Source organism: Haemaphysalis longicornis, unplaced genomic scaffold (assembly GCF_048455015.1).
Source record: "Haemaphysalis longicornis isolate Haplotype H1 unplaced genomic scaffold, Haemaphysalis longicornis Haplotype H1 scaffold_12, whole genome shotgun sequence".
Lineage (NCBI taxonomy): Eukaryota > Metazoa > Arthropoda > Arachnida > Ixodida > Ixodidae > Haemaphysalis > Haemaphysalis longicornis.
The window spans coordinates 23,931,994-23,951,770 of record NW_027526225.1 but is presented as its reverse complement, the minus strand read 5'-3'; the positions used below and the strand labels follow the sequence as shown (position 1 = coordinate 23,951,770).

At 46.9% G+C, this 19,777-nt stretch overlaps 1 protein-coding gene across 1 annotated transcript in view; it reads left to right on the top strand.

Moving 5' to 3' along the window:
- LOC144162494 (lysosomal alpha-glucosidase-like) overlaps window positions 1–19,777 on the top strand; it is a 67,367-nt gene that overhangs the window by 24,007 nt on the left and 23,583 nt on the right. The window contains exons 6-15 of the mRNA XM_077693055.1: window positions 558–654; window positions 1,998–2,110; window positions 4,769–4,894; window positions 6,818–6,940; window positions 10,200–10,328; window positions 10,764–10,883; window positions 11,981–12,089; window positions 13,767–13,911; window positions 16,608–16,744; window positions 16,805–16,839. Coding sequence (XP_077549181.1) covers window positions 558–654; window positions 1,998–2,110; window positions 4,769–4,894; window positions 6,818–6,940; window positions 10,200–10,328; window positions 10,764–10,883; window positions 11,981–12,089; window positions 13,767–13,911; window positions 16,608–16,744; window positions 16,805–16,839 — 1,134 coding nt within the window. The remainder of the gene's footprint in view (window positions 1–557; window positions 655–1,997; window positions 2,111–4,768; window positions 4,895–6,817; window positions 6,941–10,199; window positions 10,329–10,763; window positions 10,884–11,980; window positions 12,090–13,766; window positions 13,912–16,607; window positions 16,745–16,804; window positions 16,840–19,777) is intronic.

Sequence of the window (19,777 nt, the reverse complement as noted above, 5' to 3'; positions counted from 1 at the left end):
TTCAACCGCATGCGATGTAGAATTGCTTCTACCCGCTTGGAGAGTCCTGGTGGCATTTTAAATTTGCATTTATCGATGGAAGATAGGAGGAGGTGGACAGATGGTGAGAACCGGGTGAACTGCAGGGTTAACGCATCGTCGATTACCTCTTGTGGGTGCGCACAAACTCATAGAGGGCGTCATTATCACCATAATCATCATCATAACTCCATCACCATCATCATCATAATTATTTAAAAAGTTGTTTTAAAAATTGGCTTTCCGTCACAGCTTGCAATACGACTTGGTTCTTGGTTTTGCCAAGTCCTCGACTCAACGAAATAATTCGCGAGCCTCGGTGACTTCGTTAATTGAGGTTCAACTGTATCGCCGGTGTCGAGGTGTTAATCAGGTCATGTCTGTATAGTTTCGTCTGCATAGATCTCTACTTCGCAGTGCAACCGTAACTGAAGGAATGCTAAATATTCGCACGTTTAGCCTTTCTTAAGAATTTGCACCATGCTCAAGTTTCTGCACAGACACTTCACAACAATGCGTCTGTACTCGTTCTTTTCAAGAAATGGGAAAACTTTGCCGGAGTTCATCCGTTCTTTATGAACCCCAAAGGAGATGGCACAACGTGGGGCGTCCTCATCCTCAACAGCAACGCCATGGGTAAGTTCTCGCCTTCATTGTTTGTATTCTAACAACATCAGTTGGCGAGGTACCGTTCTCGTCGGTATCGAAAACGAACTCGTGTGTAATGCGGTTGGCCAACAATGTTTTGTTATTGGTACTCTTACGAGAAAGAAAAAGCGACGTTGCAAACGACCACGAAGGACTGGGCAGCACACGGCCTGGCTAGGAGCTGTGGTGGCCGCCATGTACATACTGTAAATAGATCGCTTATAATCCTGAACTATCGTTCGTCTCATTTGCTCTGCCGACACGTAATATTTTTGGACATGAAGATTGGTTGATGCTGAAGCGATCTATTCACAAACAGAAATACAATCTGTTTACAATACGGCCATCACAGCCCGAGCAATCACTCGCGCCACCTGTCTTTGTCATCATCGGTATAGGATGCCCATGGCGCCCCGCTCCATCTGTTCAATTCCTTTTCCTCTCGTAAGAGTACTGTGCGCACTTTTAACCAGGGCAGGACGTTAAACCAGTGATGATTCATATAGAGCGCTACTGAAACGTATATGACAGATATAGAGTTCAGGTGATAGCAGTGGAACATTTAAGAGGCACAGTGCTACTTCGAGTGTATCCCTCCACCGCGAATGTTGACAGAAGGAACACTGTTGCGAAATTCCGCCAACACATATCAAGCATATATACCTCACTTTACGGTGACGGAAAGTTTGCGTTCATGTTTTAAATGGGAGGTTGTGACGTGCACACGGCATAGAAAGGATACATTCTGCCACGAAAACCTTGTGCGCCACGCTTACCGGAAGTAACTTTAGCTGTGTGCACGGGAGAACTTCACTGCAAAACGCGCACTAATGTCTTTGCTTTTCCGCGTTTCCAACTATGGTTTTCGAAGGAGCGAAGAGGACTAAAATCAAGTTTCGTTCATTGAAAAGACCGCATTTACCCCCTCAGAATATTACCAATTTTAAAGCAAGCTTCGAACAACCTAGCTAGATATAAAGGTACACGGGTGAAGCAGTGACCACTTTCCACCCACTTTTCGGCGACGTCTCTATGTCGTCACACAATCTTGTTTGTACGATTGGCTGCCGCAGATCAAGGCCAGCTCCAAGGAATATCACTGTGCGATTGTAGTGCAGCGCGCAATTCGAAAGTTTCCAATATTTTTTACTCCATTTCCGGGCTATAATTGAGACGAGTACGTTGCCAGAGGCTATTTCTCACACATTACGCGAAGTTGTATTTTGTCGCCAAAGCCCATTTCAGTGGGCCTGGTCACCAGCAATTAAGACCCCTGTTATTTACAGGTACGCTTGTGAGCAGTTAACCATGCCTTGCATCTCCTCGAACAGATTACACGGTGACATCAAGCGGAAACGTAGCCATCAGGACGACCGGAGGAATTCTCGACTTGTTCTTTTTCGTCGGCTCCACCCCGAACCACGTGGTACAGCTGTACCAAAAGGTATGAGTGCTGTAAATGTGGTGGCTGAGGTGAATTTAGAGGTTTAGAAATGTAGCACTGACAACACATCTGACAGGCATTATTCCATTTTAAAAAGAAGGGCTCTGCTGGCGTCGCAAGTGGCGCAGTCGACAGGATGAATTAGCTCCGCTTGCGCAGCCCAGTCCGCAATATGCCAAGATATTATCAACGTTTAAAGGGACAAATAACTGCATGGTGCGGAGTGCATGTCCTGTAGCTCATATGAAAGCCAGCGCTTTATATAGTGCGATAACTGCAAGGAATTTCTAAAAAACAAACAGAAATATAGTTAACTTAGCACTAAAATTTCTCTCGTCTGAAAAGTGGCGCCATGCAGTGTCTAAAAGTGACACTACCGAACGTGTCCAAACAACTCCGTCAGTTTCAACGCGTGATTCAACCGCGTAAAGGAACAAGGAAGCCTGCAATCTATTATTGTTGCTTTAGCCGGGAACAAGTTTTTGAATACCTCTTTTGTTCTCACGTGCAGTTAAGTGCCTTGCCGCACGGCTCAATGTCATGGTTGCTAGCATTCCTCAGGGTGGACCACGTATAGCTGGTAGATCTAAAAATTCCGATTTCAAAAGTTCTAGGGTGCTGTCAGCAAAACCGAAGAGATGCTAAGGTGCTCTAAGTGATGTCCTTGCATTCGGGATAAAGAAAGCATACTCGACAAAAATCTTCTGTCTGTCCCTCTAAACGTTTAAAATGTCGATGGCATATTAACGACAGGCAGATGCGACAACATGCTGCTGTTTCGTCATCGCCCTAGCTTCTAGGCGGCAAGGAAAACAAAATGAAGCGACATGTATCACACGGCAACTGGCAACCCTGTAGGAGAAGAGAGAGAGATGGGGAGGGAGAAAGGGAGAGAGAGATGCAGAGAGAGAACGAGAGAGGGGAGGGAGAGATGGAGACAGAAAAAGAGGAGAGAGAGAGAGAGAGAGAGTAGAGAGAGAGAGAGACGTTTATTAGCGAAAGAAAGGAGGTGTCGCAATTCTCCTAGGGCAGGAACTTCAACGATCTACACTTTATTTCACGGCGTTCCTCTCCGCTGTGCTTTGCTCTCCTCTGGTTTACTAAGTCCTCCTCTACTGCCCTCTTCATTACAGCGTTCCCGTTTCTCCTTAGGATTCATTCGATCTTACTCCAGAACATGCGACACATGCCATTACACGGTTGCCCTCACGATTTAGAAACCTACCGGCAAATTAGAGTTCACTGCTGAAAATGTGAGAAAATTACTATTGGAGCAGTGGTAAAAAGCAGACTCTAAGTACACCAGGTATTGCGTAATGTTACCAATTAATATGTATTGTGTGTTGTTTCTTGTATTCACAGCATATTTATTTATTTGTACATACTGCAGTCCGTAATTAGGGCTATGTCAGGAGTGGGGAAATAAGGCCAGTGCGGAAAAGTGAATGGGGTAACATGTTGGGTTGTAAGGTAATTGAGCACTGAATTATACACTGAATAAACCTAAGGACATGGTGGCAAAGATCAGAACACGGGAAATACGACAAAAAGGAAAACAAGAGAAAGAAAATTGGCCGCGTATCTGCTCATTTGGTTGCAAATGTCGACCATACACGTTAGTGTTTGTGAATGCCTCCATTTACTTTCCCGCTCACCTCTCATGATGTTCCTCTTCCGTCGCGCTCCTCCCAAGGTAAACACGCCAAAGGTTTGCTCAAGTCAATTTAAATTCACCGCGTTCCACTGCTCCAAGTCAGGTGCGTCGATGCCAGCCCTGCCGTACGGCGGAGACGCGCGTGAATGCAGGCGCCCCACTTCAACGTTGATAGAACCACGTTGCTCTACTCCATGAGCGTTCCAAGCGGAACATGAAACCTATCTAGTGGAACCTTTCGTTGTTGTTGCCGTTTGATTTTTTTAAAATGCCGCCAGGTAGCGCGGGCAACAGCAGGCGACGGTTTTCTGGAGTTAATTTAGTATTTTATTTGCTATCGCAAAAACCAAGCATCCGTGAATTTTTAACAAAGGAACACTCCAAATATCACTCATGTATTGACTTTCTGCTTTATATTTGCGTAATGTCTTGTTCTTGTTCAACAGTGTTGACACGTATGAACCTTCACACCGGGCTTACAGGTTTAGATCTGGCTGTGGGTATATAAGACTATCGCGCTGTTTCCGTTTCGCTTTGGCCGGGTGGCTGAATCGAGTCACAGACAGACAGACATACATACAGACCGACCAAAATTTCTGCGTGCAAGTATCCCAAGAACGATTATCGTCTTTAAAAAGGGGAAATGGTATTTATGGCACACAATAATTCACTTGAGGGCAAAAAACGTATGTGACCGGGCCAGTTAGTCCAAAGTGCAACCGCGCGTGGAAAAAAGTGTAAGCAACAAAGTTGGATATATTTATTGCAATGAGTATCTAAATTTTTCCAAGTAATGCGCAAATGGTATGAATTCCTAGATTCATTCGGTGCATTGATTCCCAGTCCAATAATTAGTGTCCAAATTAATTTTTCGGCGCCGTTAAACTACCACCTGCCCTTTGTTGAGTCGCTGAAAGCGGAACAAAAATTTTGTTCAACCCTTTACAAATACTGCGCACCGTTAGAAACCAGCTTTATGAATATCGGATGACATTTCCTTGCAGCTCGTTGGGCTACCCTTCATGCCACCCATCTGGGCACTCGGGTACCAGGTGTGGTTGAAGAACTACACATCGCTGAATGACGTCAAGAGCGCCATGACGTCTCTCGATCAGTCCGGTGTGCCTAAGGTAAGGCTCACCCCCAGTGAGAATGAATTTTCAGTCTCTTCAGTGGAGGACGTTCTTGGTCTGGTTGAGCCCTCTTGGCTGTGGCGGTGGTGTCTGATGATGATGATTGCTATTGGTTCCCCCTTTGTAGCGGGGTGATGACGTGTCATCTTACCAAAAAGGAATAATACACCTATGTTTTATACTCTTTGTTTAATACTAGCGCTGCGTAGGGCAGGCATAACAAACTTATTAGGCACAAAATACTTTTCTAGATGCGACTGCATCTCATTCACTCGCCTTGTCCCTCCATACGGCGTTTTTGTTGTCCGTCCACACCCCTCCCCCATTCTACTCGCCGCGCGAGCTACGCTCTCCGCCGCTCACCCCCTCTCCTCTCCGATAGCGAACACACTCTCGCGAGGGACATTGGATTGGAATGGATTGGATTGGCTTGGCTTGGCTTGGCTTGGATTGGATTGGATTGGATTTGGATTTGGATTTGGATTGGATTAAAGTGGATTGTGTTGGATTGTGTTGCGTCATAGCCGCGCCACGTTGCGTCATAGCCGCGGCAGGGGGTTCACGGCACGTTTCACGCGATGGGAGAATCAACCTAACGGAAACAACAACGGAACCCCCTATGCGTCGCATCTACACAGGGGTTCCCGCGAGGGGAGGTGGGAGAAATTTTTTTCCCTGTTACAGGTGGTAGCTGTCCTAGGCCTAGGCAATATTCTCCCCTCTGCTTTTCTTCCACCACCATTCTAATCTTCTTTTCGTCACCTCGACAGATTTGAAGTTAACTTCCTCTGTGCTACCCTTAAATACTAGGGCTTCTGGAAGCTGAACATTTCCCTCATGTAGATTTGAATGGATACTCTCGCATTCTAACACTATGTGCCGCATAGTTTCTGTTTCTTTTCCGCAGACCACGCATACCCCATCATTTTGCGAATACTTCCCCACAAAGTTCTTCGTTTGCCAGCAAAGCCTCTCTCTAGCCCCAAAAAGCAGCCCCTGTTCGCAGCCCCTCCCCACCCCCTCCCCAACTTAGGAATCGAAGTCCATGTCCAAAAAAAGCTTGAAGGCGCAGAGAGAGAAAGAGAGGGGGGGGAGAAACAGAGGGAGAGAGATAGAGGGAGAGAGAGAAAACTTTAATATCTTGTCATGATGTTTTGACAGCGAGGCTTACATCGAAGCGCAGTCCCAGAGGAATAAGTAAAACATATTGAATAGATACTTAACAAGGGTCCCTTATCGCAGCCCCCATCACTATAATCGTCAAACACACTCTTTCAAACGCTCCGCCGCTGTGACGCAGTGGCTAAGGCGTTGTGCTGCTGAACCCAGGTACGGCCGCGGCGGCCGTACTTTTCTGATGGAGCCGAAAAACAAAAACGCTTGTGTGTTCGAGATTTAGGCGCACGCTAAAGATCACCAGGTGGTCGAAATTAATCCGGAGCACTCCACTACGGTGCGTTTCCTGTAGTTGTGTAGCTCCGGAGGGTTAAACTTCACAATCAATCAATCACTCACTCAATCAATCAATCAATCAATCAATCAATCAATCAATCAATCAATCAATCAATCAATCAATCAATCAATCAATCAATCAATCAATCAATCAATCAATCTTTCAAATGCGATGCGAATGTGTACTTATCAAAACAATGTCTATACCTGTTAATTATTTTTTCTCTCAAATTCTCAGTTGGAGGCTCAACGGCCATGTTTTATATGGTGACGTTTCACTCGTCAATTTTTTGTTGCTACCAAAATGCCCACACTCTTTATGAGCCATTTTAATTTTTAAAATTTTGCCCGTCAGCGGGAAGGCGCCATGTGTGTTAAACATCTTTTTGTCGTTGCCTTGGCTGAGAAGAAGAAACTGTGAAGGAAAAGTTCACCACTGTTGCTTTTCGACGACCTTGTTTTTTTAAGGATGCCATCTGGCTGGACGTCTTCCAAGACTCGAGGGCGTTCACCCTGAACTCTGCTTTCGGTGGTCTCCAAGCGTACATTCGACAGCTCGCCACAGAGGGTGTCGAGGTGGGGCTGATCGCAGTAAGTAGAGAAACGCTTTGTCATTGCGTCCCGCCGATTCTCGAATCTGTACTAAAGTGCAATCCTGTAAATCAGCTTCACCACAGGGCACTCGATGGAGCAATCTACGCTGCCGACAACCAAATTTTGGCGAATATCGATGTCGAGCACATGATTTGACTCAGTAGTTCGGCCTGTGCGGTGGCATCATGCAATGCAGGAATGACGTTCTGCCTTGGGCACTACCACAGCGCAGGTCACGTTTTTAAAGTGAAAGCTTTCTTAGTAGAACCAATGGCGTCCTCTCAAAAAACTAATGCATTTTCCTTAGACCGGTTGGCCGACAGAAAAGTTCCGATAAGGTCTCTGGGCACAAGGCGCGTGCGTGAAACCAAACTTCTGTTGAGTCAAAGCAGTTACTTGAATATTGCGAAAAATGGCGGTTCTAGATAAGGAAATACACGCATAGATCATGAAGGAGTACGCAATAGTATAGCTTTATCTCATGGACCACGTGTCAGTATACATTTAGATCGTTCGTGGATGCGTTTTTGATTGTGAGCTTTACGCGCCGACCACACAGGCGATGAGCTGCGGCGTAGTTGAGGAGTCCAGATTAATTTTGACCCCGTGAGGATCTTTAAAGGCGCCATGCAGACAAAATACAAATTTGTTTTATTCAAAAGATTTGGTATTTTGTGGTGCCCCCAGCGCTTCTCCGGAAGCAAAGGATGCTTTATTCACTGACAAATTAATCAATTTAAGTTAAAATATTGATTCTGCCGCCAAATCATGTGTTTGCATGACGTCTGCAATGATGTCATATGTGCTCGGGAGCCTTGTTTACCGTTAGTCAAACTAGATGGCACCACCATACCGTGACGGGGCGTTTTCTGTCTTTGTTTTTGACCGTATTTGTACCTGGCTTGTTTTTGTTAAGGTAGAAAATAATCGTTTCGTGAAACATGGTATTCACTCGACAAATATGGTCACGTCAGACACCGTCACTTACGCCAATCGGGCAGTGTCGTCTGGGACAACCCCAAATCGCCGCAGTGCTGTGCAGCTAAAACAGCATAGTGCGCGGCAGTACCAACAGCAGTACGCATCGGTACTCCTATGTTTACGCGTACATTCGTAACTTCCACTGCTTACGCCACCATTCTTACTGCTATAAAAAGAATGTGCCCTAAATGTAAGCTCAAATAGCTCGTTCTGCAAGCTTACAAGCCCTGTTAATTTGCGTTTGCCGACCTGAGCCAATCGCGCAGCTGGGCACATATGACTTCATATATGTTGCGGGAAATGAGCTAGTGCGTCGCATGGCCATTTCCTTTCGTCCTAATTATGTAGCTTATTAGAGTGAAGTTTAAGTTAAAAATGGGGTCAATATGCTTCTAACGAGGCAATCTTTCTAATTAGTCAAACTTGTGTTTTCTCTCCATGGCCCCTTTAAACTGCGCCGAAATTTCGAACACACGGGCGTTTTCGCTCTCGTAGATGCGTTTGCTTACTGCGTTTGCGTTTGCGACTTGTCTTTGAAGGTGTGCCAATCGGATCGATTGAACGCACTTTCACTGAATGTTGGAAGCAGAGTACGGAGCGTTTTGACGCACTTTCGACGCAGTTTTGATGTGAGAAAGCTTACGCGGTTTTGAAAATTACATTAGGAAGAGATAATGAAGTTTTTGAGTCAACTGATATGCACTTTTGGTTTCATTCGTGAATTTTCTTTGTAGGTGGCATGAATGCATCACTCGTCAGCATTGTTTTGAGTTGATATGAACGATGAGATTGCCTTACAGTAACGGTTTAATAAAAATTCAACGGTGAATATCGAATAACTTGTACATTCTCAAGTAACACAGCATGAATCAAGTGAACAGAGCCCGCCATTCTTCTCCAGGAATGTTGCATTTTGCCAAAAGTTTGATTAAATGCTCATACATTTCGACCTTTTAGCCTTAGGCGAGTAAAAGAAATAAGTAATCACGGCTTTGGAAAAATTCTTCCTCATAAAGAAAAGCCGAAATGCAGGACGGCCGGAGACAATGGGAAATAAGAAAGGTCTCCGTCGAAGGCTACCACGTAGTAAACCGTCGACACTTTAGTTTCAGTAACGATAGCTTTTGGCTGAGCACCAGTTTCGAGCGTGTCATGAAGGCCCGCTCACTGATTACACTACAGAACTAAATTTGCCTCATATTGGTCAACGCAAACTTGTCATAGTAGAAGGCTGCTTTACTCGTAACTACGAATCCAAACGTAGACCCCTATTAGGTGACTCAGTCACAATGTTTCGGCGTTAGACTGAAGCTAGATCACTGTATTTATGTGCTTAATATTTTTAGAGGCAAAGCCCTGTAGGGGCTTGGGCTGTCGGCGTCTCCTGTCGTCGTCTTCGTTTCATGTAGTCACGGTACTAAAACACCGGGACACTCGTTTTCCAACGAATTGCGTTCGAACGTAACAGGTATAGTGGATAAAACCAGTTCACAATAGACTAAAATGATTTGAAGATTTTTGGAACGCTCCCTGTCCGCTTCAGCAATCGTCAAGCAAAAGCGGAAGCTGTTTGTAGACCGGTTATAATTTGTCAGCTACCCGCACTCGACGCTAGGCCTGATCCGGTCGGGCGAAGCAAGAAAAGGCGTACTTATCTGGTGCCGGGGCCTCGCTGATCACCGAGGACGGGCCCCCAGGGTTATGTGGGTTATAATAAATTCTCTTCACCCGGACGAGCCCCCAGGGCAAGGCGCGGGAATAGCACTGCGCTCACGTTGACCCCTGCCACTACGCCAAACTGGGGCAAATGGAGCATGCAAATTGCTTAAATCCGGTTCAACGCAAGAGAGGGCGCCACCGCCTCAGCAAACGCGTGATCGCTCCTCCCGCCGACGCTTAATTCTCCGGCTCCCAATCAGTGGACGCCGTGTGGAAAGAGAGAGAGAGTTACAATCTTTGAACACACCTTTACACTGCGTGCCTCGCTTCTCCTCACGGTTCACGTTAGTTGAGTTTTTTACGTCGAGTTGTGTTGGAACTCAATGGGAACTACAGGAGGGCCTCGGATGGGTTTAGGAATAGGAAAAAGAAGGCCTTCCTTTTGCTTCCCTATGTACGCTATGGGATGACAGAACCCCAGGTCGCTGGGGTAGTTGGCCCCATACGTGCTCTCGCATATGAAACAATATAAACTTGGTTGGTCTAAACAACATTTAGGCAAGGCAGTGTAAAGGGACACTTGAGTTACTCTCGTTTGCTTCGGCCTTCTCTTCAGAACCCAGCGATCGCCGCTGACAACATCACAGAGTATGCGCCGTACACGACGGGCCTCGAAGGTGACGTGTTCGTGAAGAAAGGCTCGGCGCCTAACGTGGCTGATCCCAATGCTGTTCTTTACGCCAAGGTATGTGCCTGCTGCTGTACTGTCAAACAAACAAACAAACAAACAAACAAACAAACAAACAAACAAACAAACAAACAAACAAACAAACAAACAAACAAACAAACAAACAAACAAACAAACAAACAAACAAACAAACAAACAAACAAACAAATACCGCTTCAGTATTGCCTTACAGTTTGAAAATTGTTTCGCTCAAACGAATTGAAACTTCTTAAGCACGGGTTAACATGTCTGTTCCAGATCGTACCTAAAGGGAGTGGGTTGCAGGGAATAGGTTGGAATGCGTTTATGTAGAATGAGAATAACTTGGAATGCTTTCACGTGGAATGCCTAAACGCAATCCACGCTTTCGACTTCAGCACTTTCGACCAAGATGGCGGCAGTTTCGTTCTGCGTGAATAAATGGCAAACACAGCAAGAGCTTTCAACTTACAGGGGATGCCAAGTGGGCCGTCGGCGTTTCCAGACTTTCTGAAGAATTCAACGAAGCAGTGGTGGAGAAACGCCATCATGGATTACCAGGGATCCACGATCGATTTCAACGCAATGTTTCTCGTAAGTCCGCTCCAGCACTACTTCCAAGCCGAGTGGGGAATGAGGCAGTTAGTTATGTTCGCAGCTCGCAAAATGTGTAACTACGTGGGTATGAGTCAAGGCCACGAATTGCATTTTACAGCGAAGCTGTTTATGATTACGGTTCCGCGTATTTTTTGTGTCCGTCAACAAATACGGGGTGGAGAAAAGCATCGCGGCAAGAAAACCTCATCGCGAATGCTCAGCAGAAAACCGCTGCAACACTTGATTTATCAGAACTTGTCATGAGCATCGTGGGGGTACGGTTACAAAGAACGGCTGTTTTTGTCAAAACTTTCGGAACAAAAATTCGATGACAAATGACCGCTAAGACGACTCTATCATCACGCCGAGTTTCAGTTACAGGTCTTAGAAGTTTCTTAACAGGGAAGTTGTAAACGTTCCCGTCTGCTGTCAACACATAGGTTTCTATGTATACACGAAGGAAATGGATATCCCCATGTTTACTGCTCGGGTAATTCATTATTCCTTCAAAGTTTAATCAAGTAATCCGGAAGCCTCAGTCACTACCATTACGCAAAAATGAGCAATAAATACGTGTACATTCTCTAACCACATGTGTGATGTGTATTCTATGCAGCCTCACTGGTCATCAACCTCCACAGAGTGGAACGGGTCCTAACGTTTTTTCTGCACAACTGTTACCCGTTTTGAGAAAATCTAGGATCCACGATGAATATTTCTTATCTTTTCCGCCTCCTGGACTTTACTGCAGGCCACAAAACCTGCATAGGACACCAGATAATTACAGCTTCTTATCAGCAAATAATCGCGGACAAAGGCTGTATGATTTCCGCGGGAAGCAGAAGGGCTCGACTCTAGGCTTTGTTCGACTCTAGGCTTTGGACACGAACCTTGATAACTCAAGCGCTCATCCATACAGCGCTTGCAATGCAAGAGCGCCTTGTAAAACAGGCATAGAAATTAACTCGCAGCTTTTAAAAAAAAGAATTTCCTTGCACTAAGAATTCTAGTAACAGAATTAGTTTTTACCACCTTCAAGACTTCAATAAATGTCATCCACTTCCTCCTCTTCCCCCTCCCACTCTCACATGCAGACGATGAACGAGCCTGCAGAGTTCAGCGGCTCTGCCTCCTGCGAAACGAACGACTTGTGGTGTCAAAAGTGCCCGCAGGGTCGCTGGGAAGATCCACTTTATGTGCCGGGTGAGTTAGGACCTGAACTCCCGTCTGACGTACCTGTTACTGCACGCAAGGAATGGGGTACGTCGGCAAAACATTTGGCCGCCGATAGATGCCCACAGCGACAGAACAGAGAACGAACGAGAGCGTGGTTGCGCTGACCCTACCTTCACTCCGCTGCTGACGTTGCAATGTAAAGGTCAAGTCTGACTGCGGCTCGCCACCTGCATCTGCCGATGCGCCCGTCGCACACCGCCTCGACGGGTTCCGTGACGGGTTCGCCGCTTGTATGTGCTGTAAAATGGAGTCTGCAGCCGGTGCAGAGCGGCAAAATTTGAAGGAACTGGAATGATAGCGACGGAGTACCGATATTGGTGGATAACCAAGGCAGCGGCAGGCAGGCAGCGTTGCTGCTAAAGTGAACAAACGAGATCACTTTGAGATGGCTATATAGCGCTAAGCCCGGTTGACGCAGTATACAAGGGATGTGCATTTTTCGCGCTCCCCTTGTACAACGTGTCAACTATGGCTATAGAGCGCTAAGATCGCTATAGATAGCTATAAATGGTTATCAATAGATGGCTAAAGGTGGGCATAGATGGCTAAGATGGCTATAGAGCGCTAAGCACGGTTGACACGGTGTACAAGGGGCGCGCGAAATACGCTGCGTTACGAAATTCTGAAGCAGGAGCTGAGAGTACGCATGAATTTCGCGAGAGACTAGACGTTCACGCACTCTTAAAGGGACCCAGAAAAGCCTTCTGTAAGAGTTACAAAAGGCCTGTATTGTCGCGTAGCACCAATATAGCGATGCAATGCCGTTGGAATTATTGATCTACATTCAGTATTAGCTGCGCCAGAAGCAATTAAATGCATCTCTCCCCACTTGCCGATCGACTCCTCCTCCCTCTCTGCTTCCTTCAAAGCAGCTGGAAACCCTCGGAATACCCATGTGACATCGCGACGCTCGACTTCCGTTCTGCGCTAGCTACATTCCTGCGCTTAGGCACGTGTCAATCGCTGCGGACAAGCCTTTGCCGCCTTTGCCTCGGGATCGCGCAGGAAGGAGGAAGAGCAGCCGGAAACCAATGGCAGTGACGCCGCCGGCGGCCGACCTCGCCGGCGATTGGGCGAATCAGGGGGCGCCTTCGCCGTTGCGTCAGCCGCGGTCGGCTCGCTGCGCCGTCGTGCTCATCGGCTGAGAAAGGCGATCTTCAAAAATTGTTTACAAATTATCCGTACCACGTATGGGGCTCACACTTGGCTCAAAAATCCCCCGTTATGTGTTCTAACACCTGAATGCATTTGTTTGCCACCTTCGCAAAGCTTTCCGGGGTCCCTTTAAGGATCCACCGATGGATCTTGAAGTTGAGGACTCAACGGAAGCACGTCCGGCTGGCATGAAACATGCTGCAAGTAAATGTCCGACACCGACCGTATGAAACCGCCAAAACCTTTGAAAACAAACGAGCAAGAGACGTTTCGTGAACCAGGCTACCGTAGCGAAGTCGAAACGTCTCATCGCTCATTTTTTAATGTCTTGACAGTTTCATACGGTCGGTGTCTGACATTTATTTGCAACAGCGAAAGATCTTCAATAAATGTTTCTACCCCCCGTGTCAACAGCTTCGCTTGATCGCTGAGTGATGTTGCGGTCATTTGTGGATTTACCCCTTCATTTTCTATCTCTCACCTCTCAAGTCGCCTACAGGAACGAGGAGGGAAACGCAACGCAGCTTCGTAACGGAACGCTCTGCATGAGCGCGGCCTTCGGGGAGCGGCAGCGGTACAGACATTACGACGTCCACAACATTTATGGCTGGAGCCACAGCCTAGCAACTCAGCGGTAAGCTGTTCTTTCGCTCACTTGTAGTCCGGGTTCCGGCGTCAGAACAGCCCCCTAAATTTTGTGAGGGCTGCATTTTCCACTCAACATCCTTTAGGCGCTTTCCTTGCCCTTGCTATTAGCAGACCGCATTGATATATTCAAATGTAAACACGAAAATAGGAAGGGTGTCGGCTGGTTGACAAAAAATAACGCCTGTTCTAGAAACCAGGTGACATTTCTTTTCCTTTACGAGGATTTTTCTGTGTGTGCGAGAAAATCGGTGTTTTTTACGAAATAGAGCCGTCGAAATCTGGTCTGTACTGGTATTATTATGTAGATATTACAGTGAACGAAACAAATAATCTTCCAACTACATTAAAACAGAACAATGGCTAAGATATTGTTTGGGTGACGGTTCTGCGTCTTTTTATATTCTTACTGCCCCCCCCCCTTTCCCATGAAATATTCCAGGCTACGCCACTGCTTGTAGTTATTGCTAATGGTAGGCCCGAGGCCTTGGGTTTGACAATAACAAATACGCAGCACAAAAGCGCTTACAGTTGTGGATCCACTGGCGACAGTCTCTTCTCGACGCTGCCGTATCTTGAAATGAGCGGAATTTACGGAGCGAAGGAAAAAATGTGGTTCATGCCTCTTTCATAGAATCGGAAAAACAGGAAAAAGAAATGTGCCTTCGCAGGAGCATTTATTGTGCATCGATATGAACTTGCGCATCGCTATTTATATTACGTCGGTATGACACCGTTAGACGCATCAACGTTATACACTGGATTGCATTCGCCGGAACATTGCGTAAATCCGGCTGAAACCACAGCCTCTTGAAATCCGCGCGAACGAAACGGAACCGAAACCGAAACCGAAAGCAGTAGGTGGCGGAGAATGCCTCAATTTACCCGCGTCCCGCGTACACGAAGACGCCGCCATCGAGGCGCAAACTGTCGGCGCTCATCAGTGCCATGATGAATTACTTCACTTCCCTCCTCCTAGACGGCAGCATCTCCTATACGGCATCTGAATAAAGAAAGTAGTGGGAAAGATATAAGGCGTGTTCGTAGAGCTACTTGCGCTTGAATTGCTTGAATTCGTAGCGGCGAGAGAGTTCGTTGCTCGAATCCGGACGCAGCATCGTCAATGGAACTTTTTCTGGCGACGTCATTTCCGTAACGGATATGACGCCGGTCAGATCTTGGTGTACCCGGGGATAGAGCACTTTCGTGTTAAAAATCTATTCAGGTAAGGCTCTGCCCAGGAGGAGTTAAAAAAAATATCTTTTGAAGCAGATGATTTCAGAAGAGTACGTTTGACTGAAATAGCTTTGAAGTGAAGCTGTGGAGCGGCGCGCTGCGGAGGAGATTCGCAGTAGATAAAGGTCTACATAACTGGAAAACGCGATATTCTCCGGGCGCTACTTTGCTCTGTCAAGCACACGAACTTCAGCACCCTGTTTTGGATCCTTTATTGTTGTGTACATGACATGTAGGATGGTTTTGTTTTTGCCGTTAATTGTACGCGCTGGAAGCCTGCGCCCCAATACATAATCAAATAAAGTCCGAAGCTACAAGGGCACAACACGTTCCACAAAATAAATGAACACTTGGCTCTCCTTCACTGCACCGTCAAAGATTTTTCCACGCGGTGTAGCGAATGTTTCGATTGATGTCTTGTGTCTAAACTCGTAATAGTATAAATAATTAAGATGCGTACATAATTGCGAATTTCCTTTCCCCACACCGTTTTGCTTACAATTAGTGGCAGCCTTGCGACAGTACGAGACTAGATTTTGCAGGAAGGAAATAGCTCCGAGAAGGATGACTGAACCGAATATTCGAAAAATGAGTAAGAGAAAATTCGATCGCAGGTCGCTTCCGAAACGTCGTCACATTTTTTTCTGTCTGGGTATAGGACGAGAAATTGTGCAATAACAAAACTAAGAAGTTTGTGGGGGGCTAGTTTCGAACTTCCGAATGTTAATTTCAAGCGCAGTTTTGAGCCTGCACTGCGTATTCGGACGACAGAAGCAGACGAACCACACTTTGTTGCGCATCGAAGCGTAGTTTGTCCTTCTCGCTCGAAACTTCCACTGCTCCAAATACTCCGCATACGGGTTATTTAAAGGGACCCTACAACATTTCTTTTATCGTTTTTTGAAATCTTAAATGCTTGCAGAACGTAGGCGACCTACACACTCAGTACATATATTAGGAGGTCGCAAAGTACCTCAACCAAAAATTACTGCTCTATGCCAATCAGAAAACCAAGAAACTTGATCAAAAGGTTTTTCTCTTTTTCCCGGTTAGCGTTCTTTGACCGCTTGACGTCATTACAGCGATGTAGCGTCTGTTGGCCGGCTTTCGTTCAGTTGCAGCAATGAATGGATTCGATAGCAACTCTAAAAAGAAAGTTACAAAAGCAACGCAGAAATGGAAGGCGTATCTGCTGCGACGAGCAAATGACGCAGTGCCGCTCCGTGCTCACGATAACTATAACTTTCGCAGTGTTTCCAAACGAGAAGGAAAGAGAGAAAGCGTTTATCAAAAGTGTTTCAGGGTCCCTTTAAGCTCGTAAGATAAAGGAACATCGCAGAATCCGGGCTCCTAAAATACTGTGACAGCCTGTCAGTTTACCCGCCGAGAGTTACTTAATTTCGGCCTGGGTCCGTTTAGTGCCAATCACATGTGTGTCAATATGTGCAGGGCTTTGAGCGACCTTACGAGCGACAGATGTCTTGTCATCTCGGAGTCCACGTTCCCTTCAACTGGTCGCTACGCCGGACATCTCGTTGAACTGCCGGACTTCGGGGAATGGTCGGGACTGCGCCGAGCCATTGTCGGTGGGTGGATAGCTTATGATTGATCGACAAACCAGGTGATGTGTGGCGTTTGCCTTTCAGCTGTCCTGGAGTACAGCATCTTCGGGATTCCATACGTGAGTTGAAAGTTTATTTGCGATAAGAAAAAACCGGAGTGTGGGGGGGGGGGGGGGGGGTGGGGTGCAGTTTGTGCTTCACGCATCTTGGCTTAAACCCCTGTCACCCGGCAACTTCCGATCGCGATTGAGTTGATCCGTGTCGAGCTCAATCCGGATCCGGTGCTGCTACAGGGCAGTTTCAATTGCGATAGAGCTCGATCCCGTTCGAACTAAATCCTGGTTAATCAAGCTCGATCGAGGTTTCCAAGCGCGATTGAACGAAAGCGGCGATACTCTCGTCCCCGCTCAGTAATGGCACATAAGGTGACAACTTCAACTAAAGCCACAAATTGTGTAAACTAACTTGCCCCAAATAAGCGTGCGGTAACATTTGCATAGTTACGTATACCTACGACCACGCGAAGTTACCAGACGCCTGCCGCAAGTACATTGTTAGCGCCATCTGGCGTACACGAGTGCAGTGCGTTGAGCGCGCTCGAAAACTCGATAGCGATTCACTTCAATCGCAATTGAAAGTGCCCGTGTGACAGGTGTATTAGCATGCCACGGTCGGGGTTTATCTTTCTTGAAAGCTGGTGCTTTGCGACCACGACGACTAGTAATTATAATCTTTGAATGAACGCCTCATTACCCTGTTGTGTTACTGCCTATGCGCCTGAAACCACACCAACGTCCCGCGCATTTGTGAGCGAACCATGATTTATCCTAACAAGGGTACCAACATAAGTATGAATTTCAAGGCCGCATTTATCAGTGATAAACCCGCAAACGTGTTACGAGTAGAAGTGCACTGCTCGGTGCCATATGGTGAATGACGTATGGATAAAATATATCACAAGAAAATACATAACTCACCTGGACGAGGTGTCAGTGCCGGTCCAAACCACGAGAAGGAAATAAGACGTTGAATTACAACGGGCTGGGGAGTATTCGGCAAGCAGTGTGGAGCAATGAACAGTAGGTTACCTTTGTCACTCAAAAGAAAGGGCAACCAGTGCGTAATTCCCGTGATTATTTATGGAGCCTGAACTTGAATACTTACTATGCGCCTCGAAATAACACTTACGTCAGTGAAACGAGCAATGGCATGGATGATTTTAGTAACGCTTAGGCATAGCAAGCGAGCGTCTCGGGTTAGGGAGATAACTCGGGTGGAAGACGTCGTAGCAAGGGAAACAAGTGGAGTGGTGCTGGGCGTAAATTGCGGAGAGCACTGATAACAGCTGGGCCAAGAAGTAGGAGGAGACCATTGACACGATGAAAGAAGGAGATAAGGGAGTTTAGAGGCACGGGATGGATGCAAGAACTGCTTGACAGGAGTGGTTGGCAGGTCGTGGTCTTCGCTCTGCAGTAGACACAAACAGGATGATGGCGATGATGATAATGAAGTTACATCCTCTATTACTATGCTATAGACATACTTCTGTCATTCGAGCATCGCAACATAAGTAAGCGCGTAAACAGGCAGGGCGCACAGCTTCAGACAGGATATTTCGAATGGGCTTCTTTGTCCGTTCCAATTTATTTTGGTAGTCACAGAACAAAACGTGAATAAAAAATGTGGTTGATCCTTCTTTTAGAGGAATCGCTAAAACACGGAAGTGAAAATGCGCCTTCACACGAGCATTTGAATGTTTATTGTGCATCCATATGAACTTGCACATCGCTATTTATATTTCGTCTGTATGGCACCTTTAGACTCATCAACATTAGACACTGGATTACACGCGCCGGAGCATTGCGTAAACCCGTTTGAAACCCCAGGCGCTCGCAAACCGTGCGAAAGAAACCGAACGGGTCGTCAGCGAATCATTTGGTGAAGTCACGGTCCGCTACAGCGAAAGGAGCACGATTTGCGGGTCGGCAGCAGTCTTGTGGGTGTGCTTGGCGAGCGACGTCCTCCTGGCGGGACGCTTCGGCAAAGGTGCGACCACATTGGTCCTGCTCCGTGGCGTGTACGCCAGACGATTGCGTTGCGACGAGCTCAGCTTGTGGAACGCAGCGGCGGCGCTTCACAAGATGAACGGCGTTCTACATAGGTTGCGGACGGATAAACACAGCAGCTTCCGCTTCTATACGCGACCCTATCGAGGCGCCAACTATCGGCGCTCACTAGCGTCATGACGCACTGCTTCGCTTCGCCTCTCCTAGACGGCAGCACCATCTCAATTGAGAAATTAGAGGGAAGGGCATAAGGCGCGTTCGTACCCAGGTATGACTTCGTGGCCGAGTCGGTAGAGCGCTTCATACCTCCCGCTGCGGCCAGACTGATCGTGGGCTCGAAACTTAGAGCCGCCGCGCCAATGGAACTTTTTCTGGTGATGTCACTTCCGTGACGTATATGACGTCGGTAAGGTTTGTGTACCCCGGCATAAAACACTTTCGTGTTAAAATTCGTTCAACATTTCTGCAAGCGTGTGCTTTTTCGAGAGCGAGCCAGACAAGCAGGACGAGTCGTATTGCTCTTCTTAGCCACGTTCACAAGTTTCAAGGCCGGCAGGAATGAGGTAGGAAGAGAACGCGACGAAGGTATGTCATGCGCACGCCTCACTGAGCCCCGTTTCCGTTAGAGCTCGCAACCTTGCATAACCATGCATAATGCGCTTACGCACAAGCTCATGCGTCCTGATGCGTTGCGTAGGCGAACGTATGCAATCAGTGGGACGAACACATAATCATTCCGTCTGCATGAACGCCAGCTAGGTTTATTCGCGTAAAGCACAGTTCCCACTAACCATGACGCCACAACTACGCCGAACGGAACGGAACCGTCTCTGGTCCTTCCCAGAGAACCATCATGGTTCCTTGCACTACACAGACCCTGAGCCCAGGATGAAGCTACCGGTGCTACTGCCGAGGCGTCTAGAGACGTCATATCTCCGGATACCCCCTGAACGCAGCGCTTGTTAAGTCGTATACCTGTTTCAAATTCAAA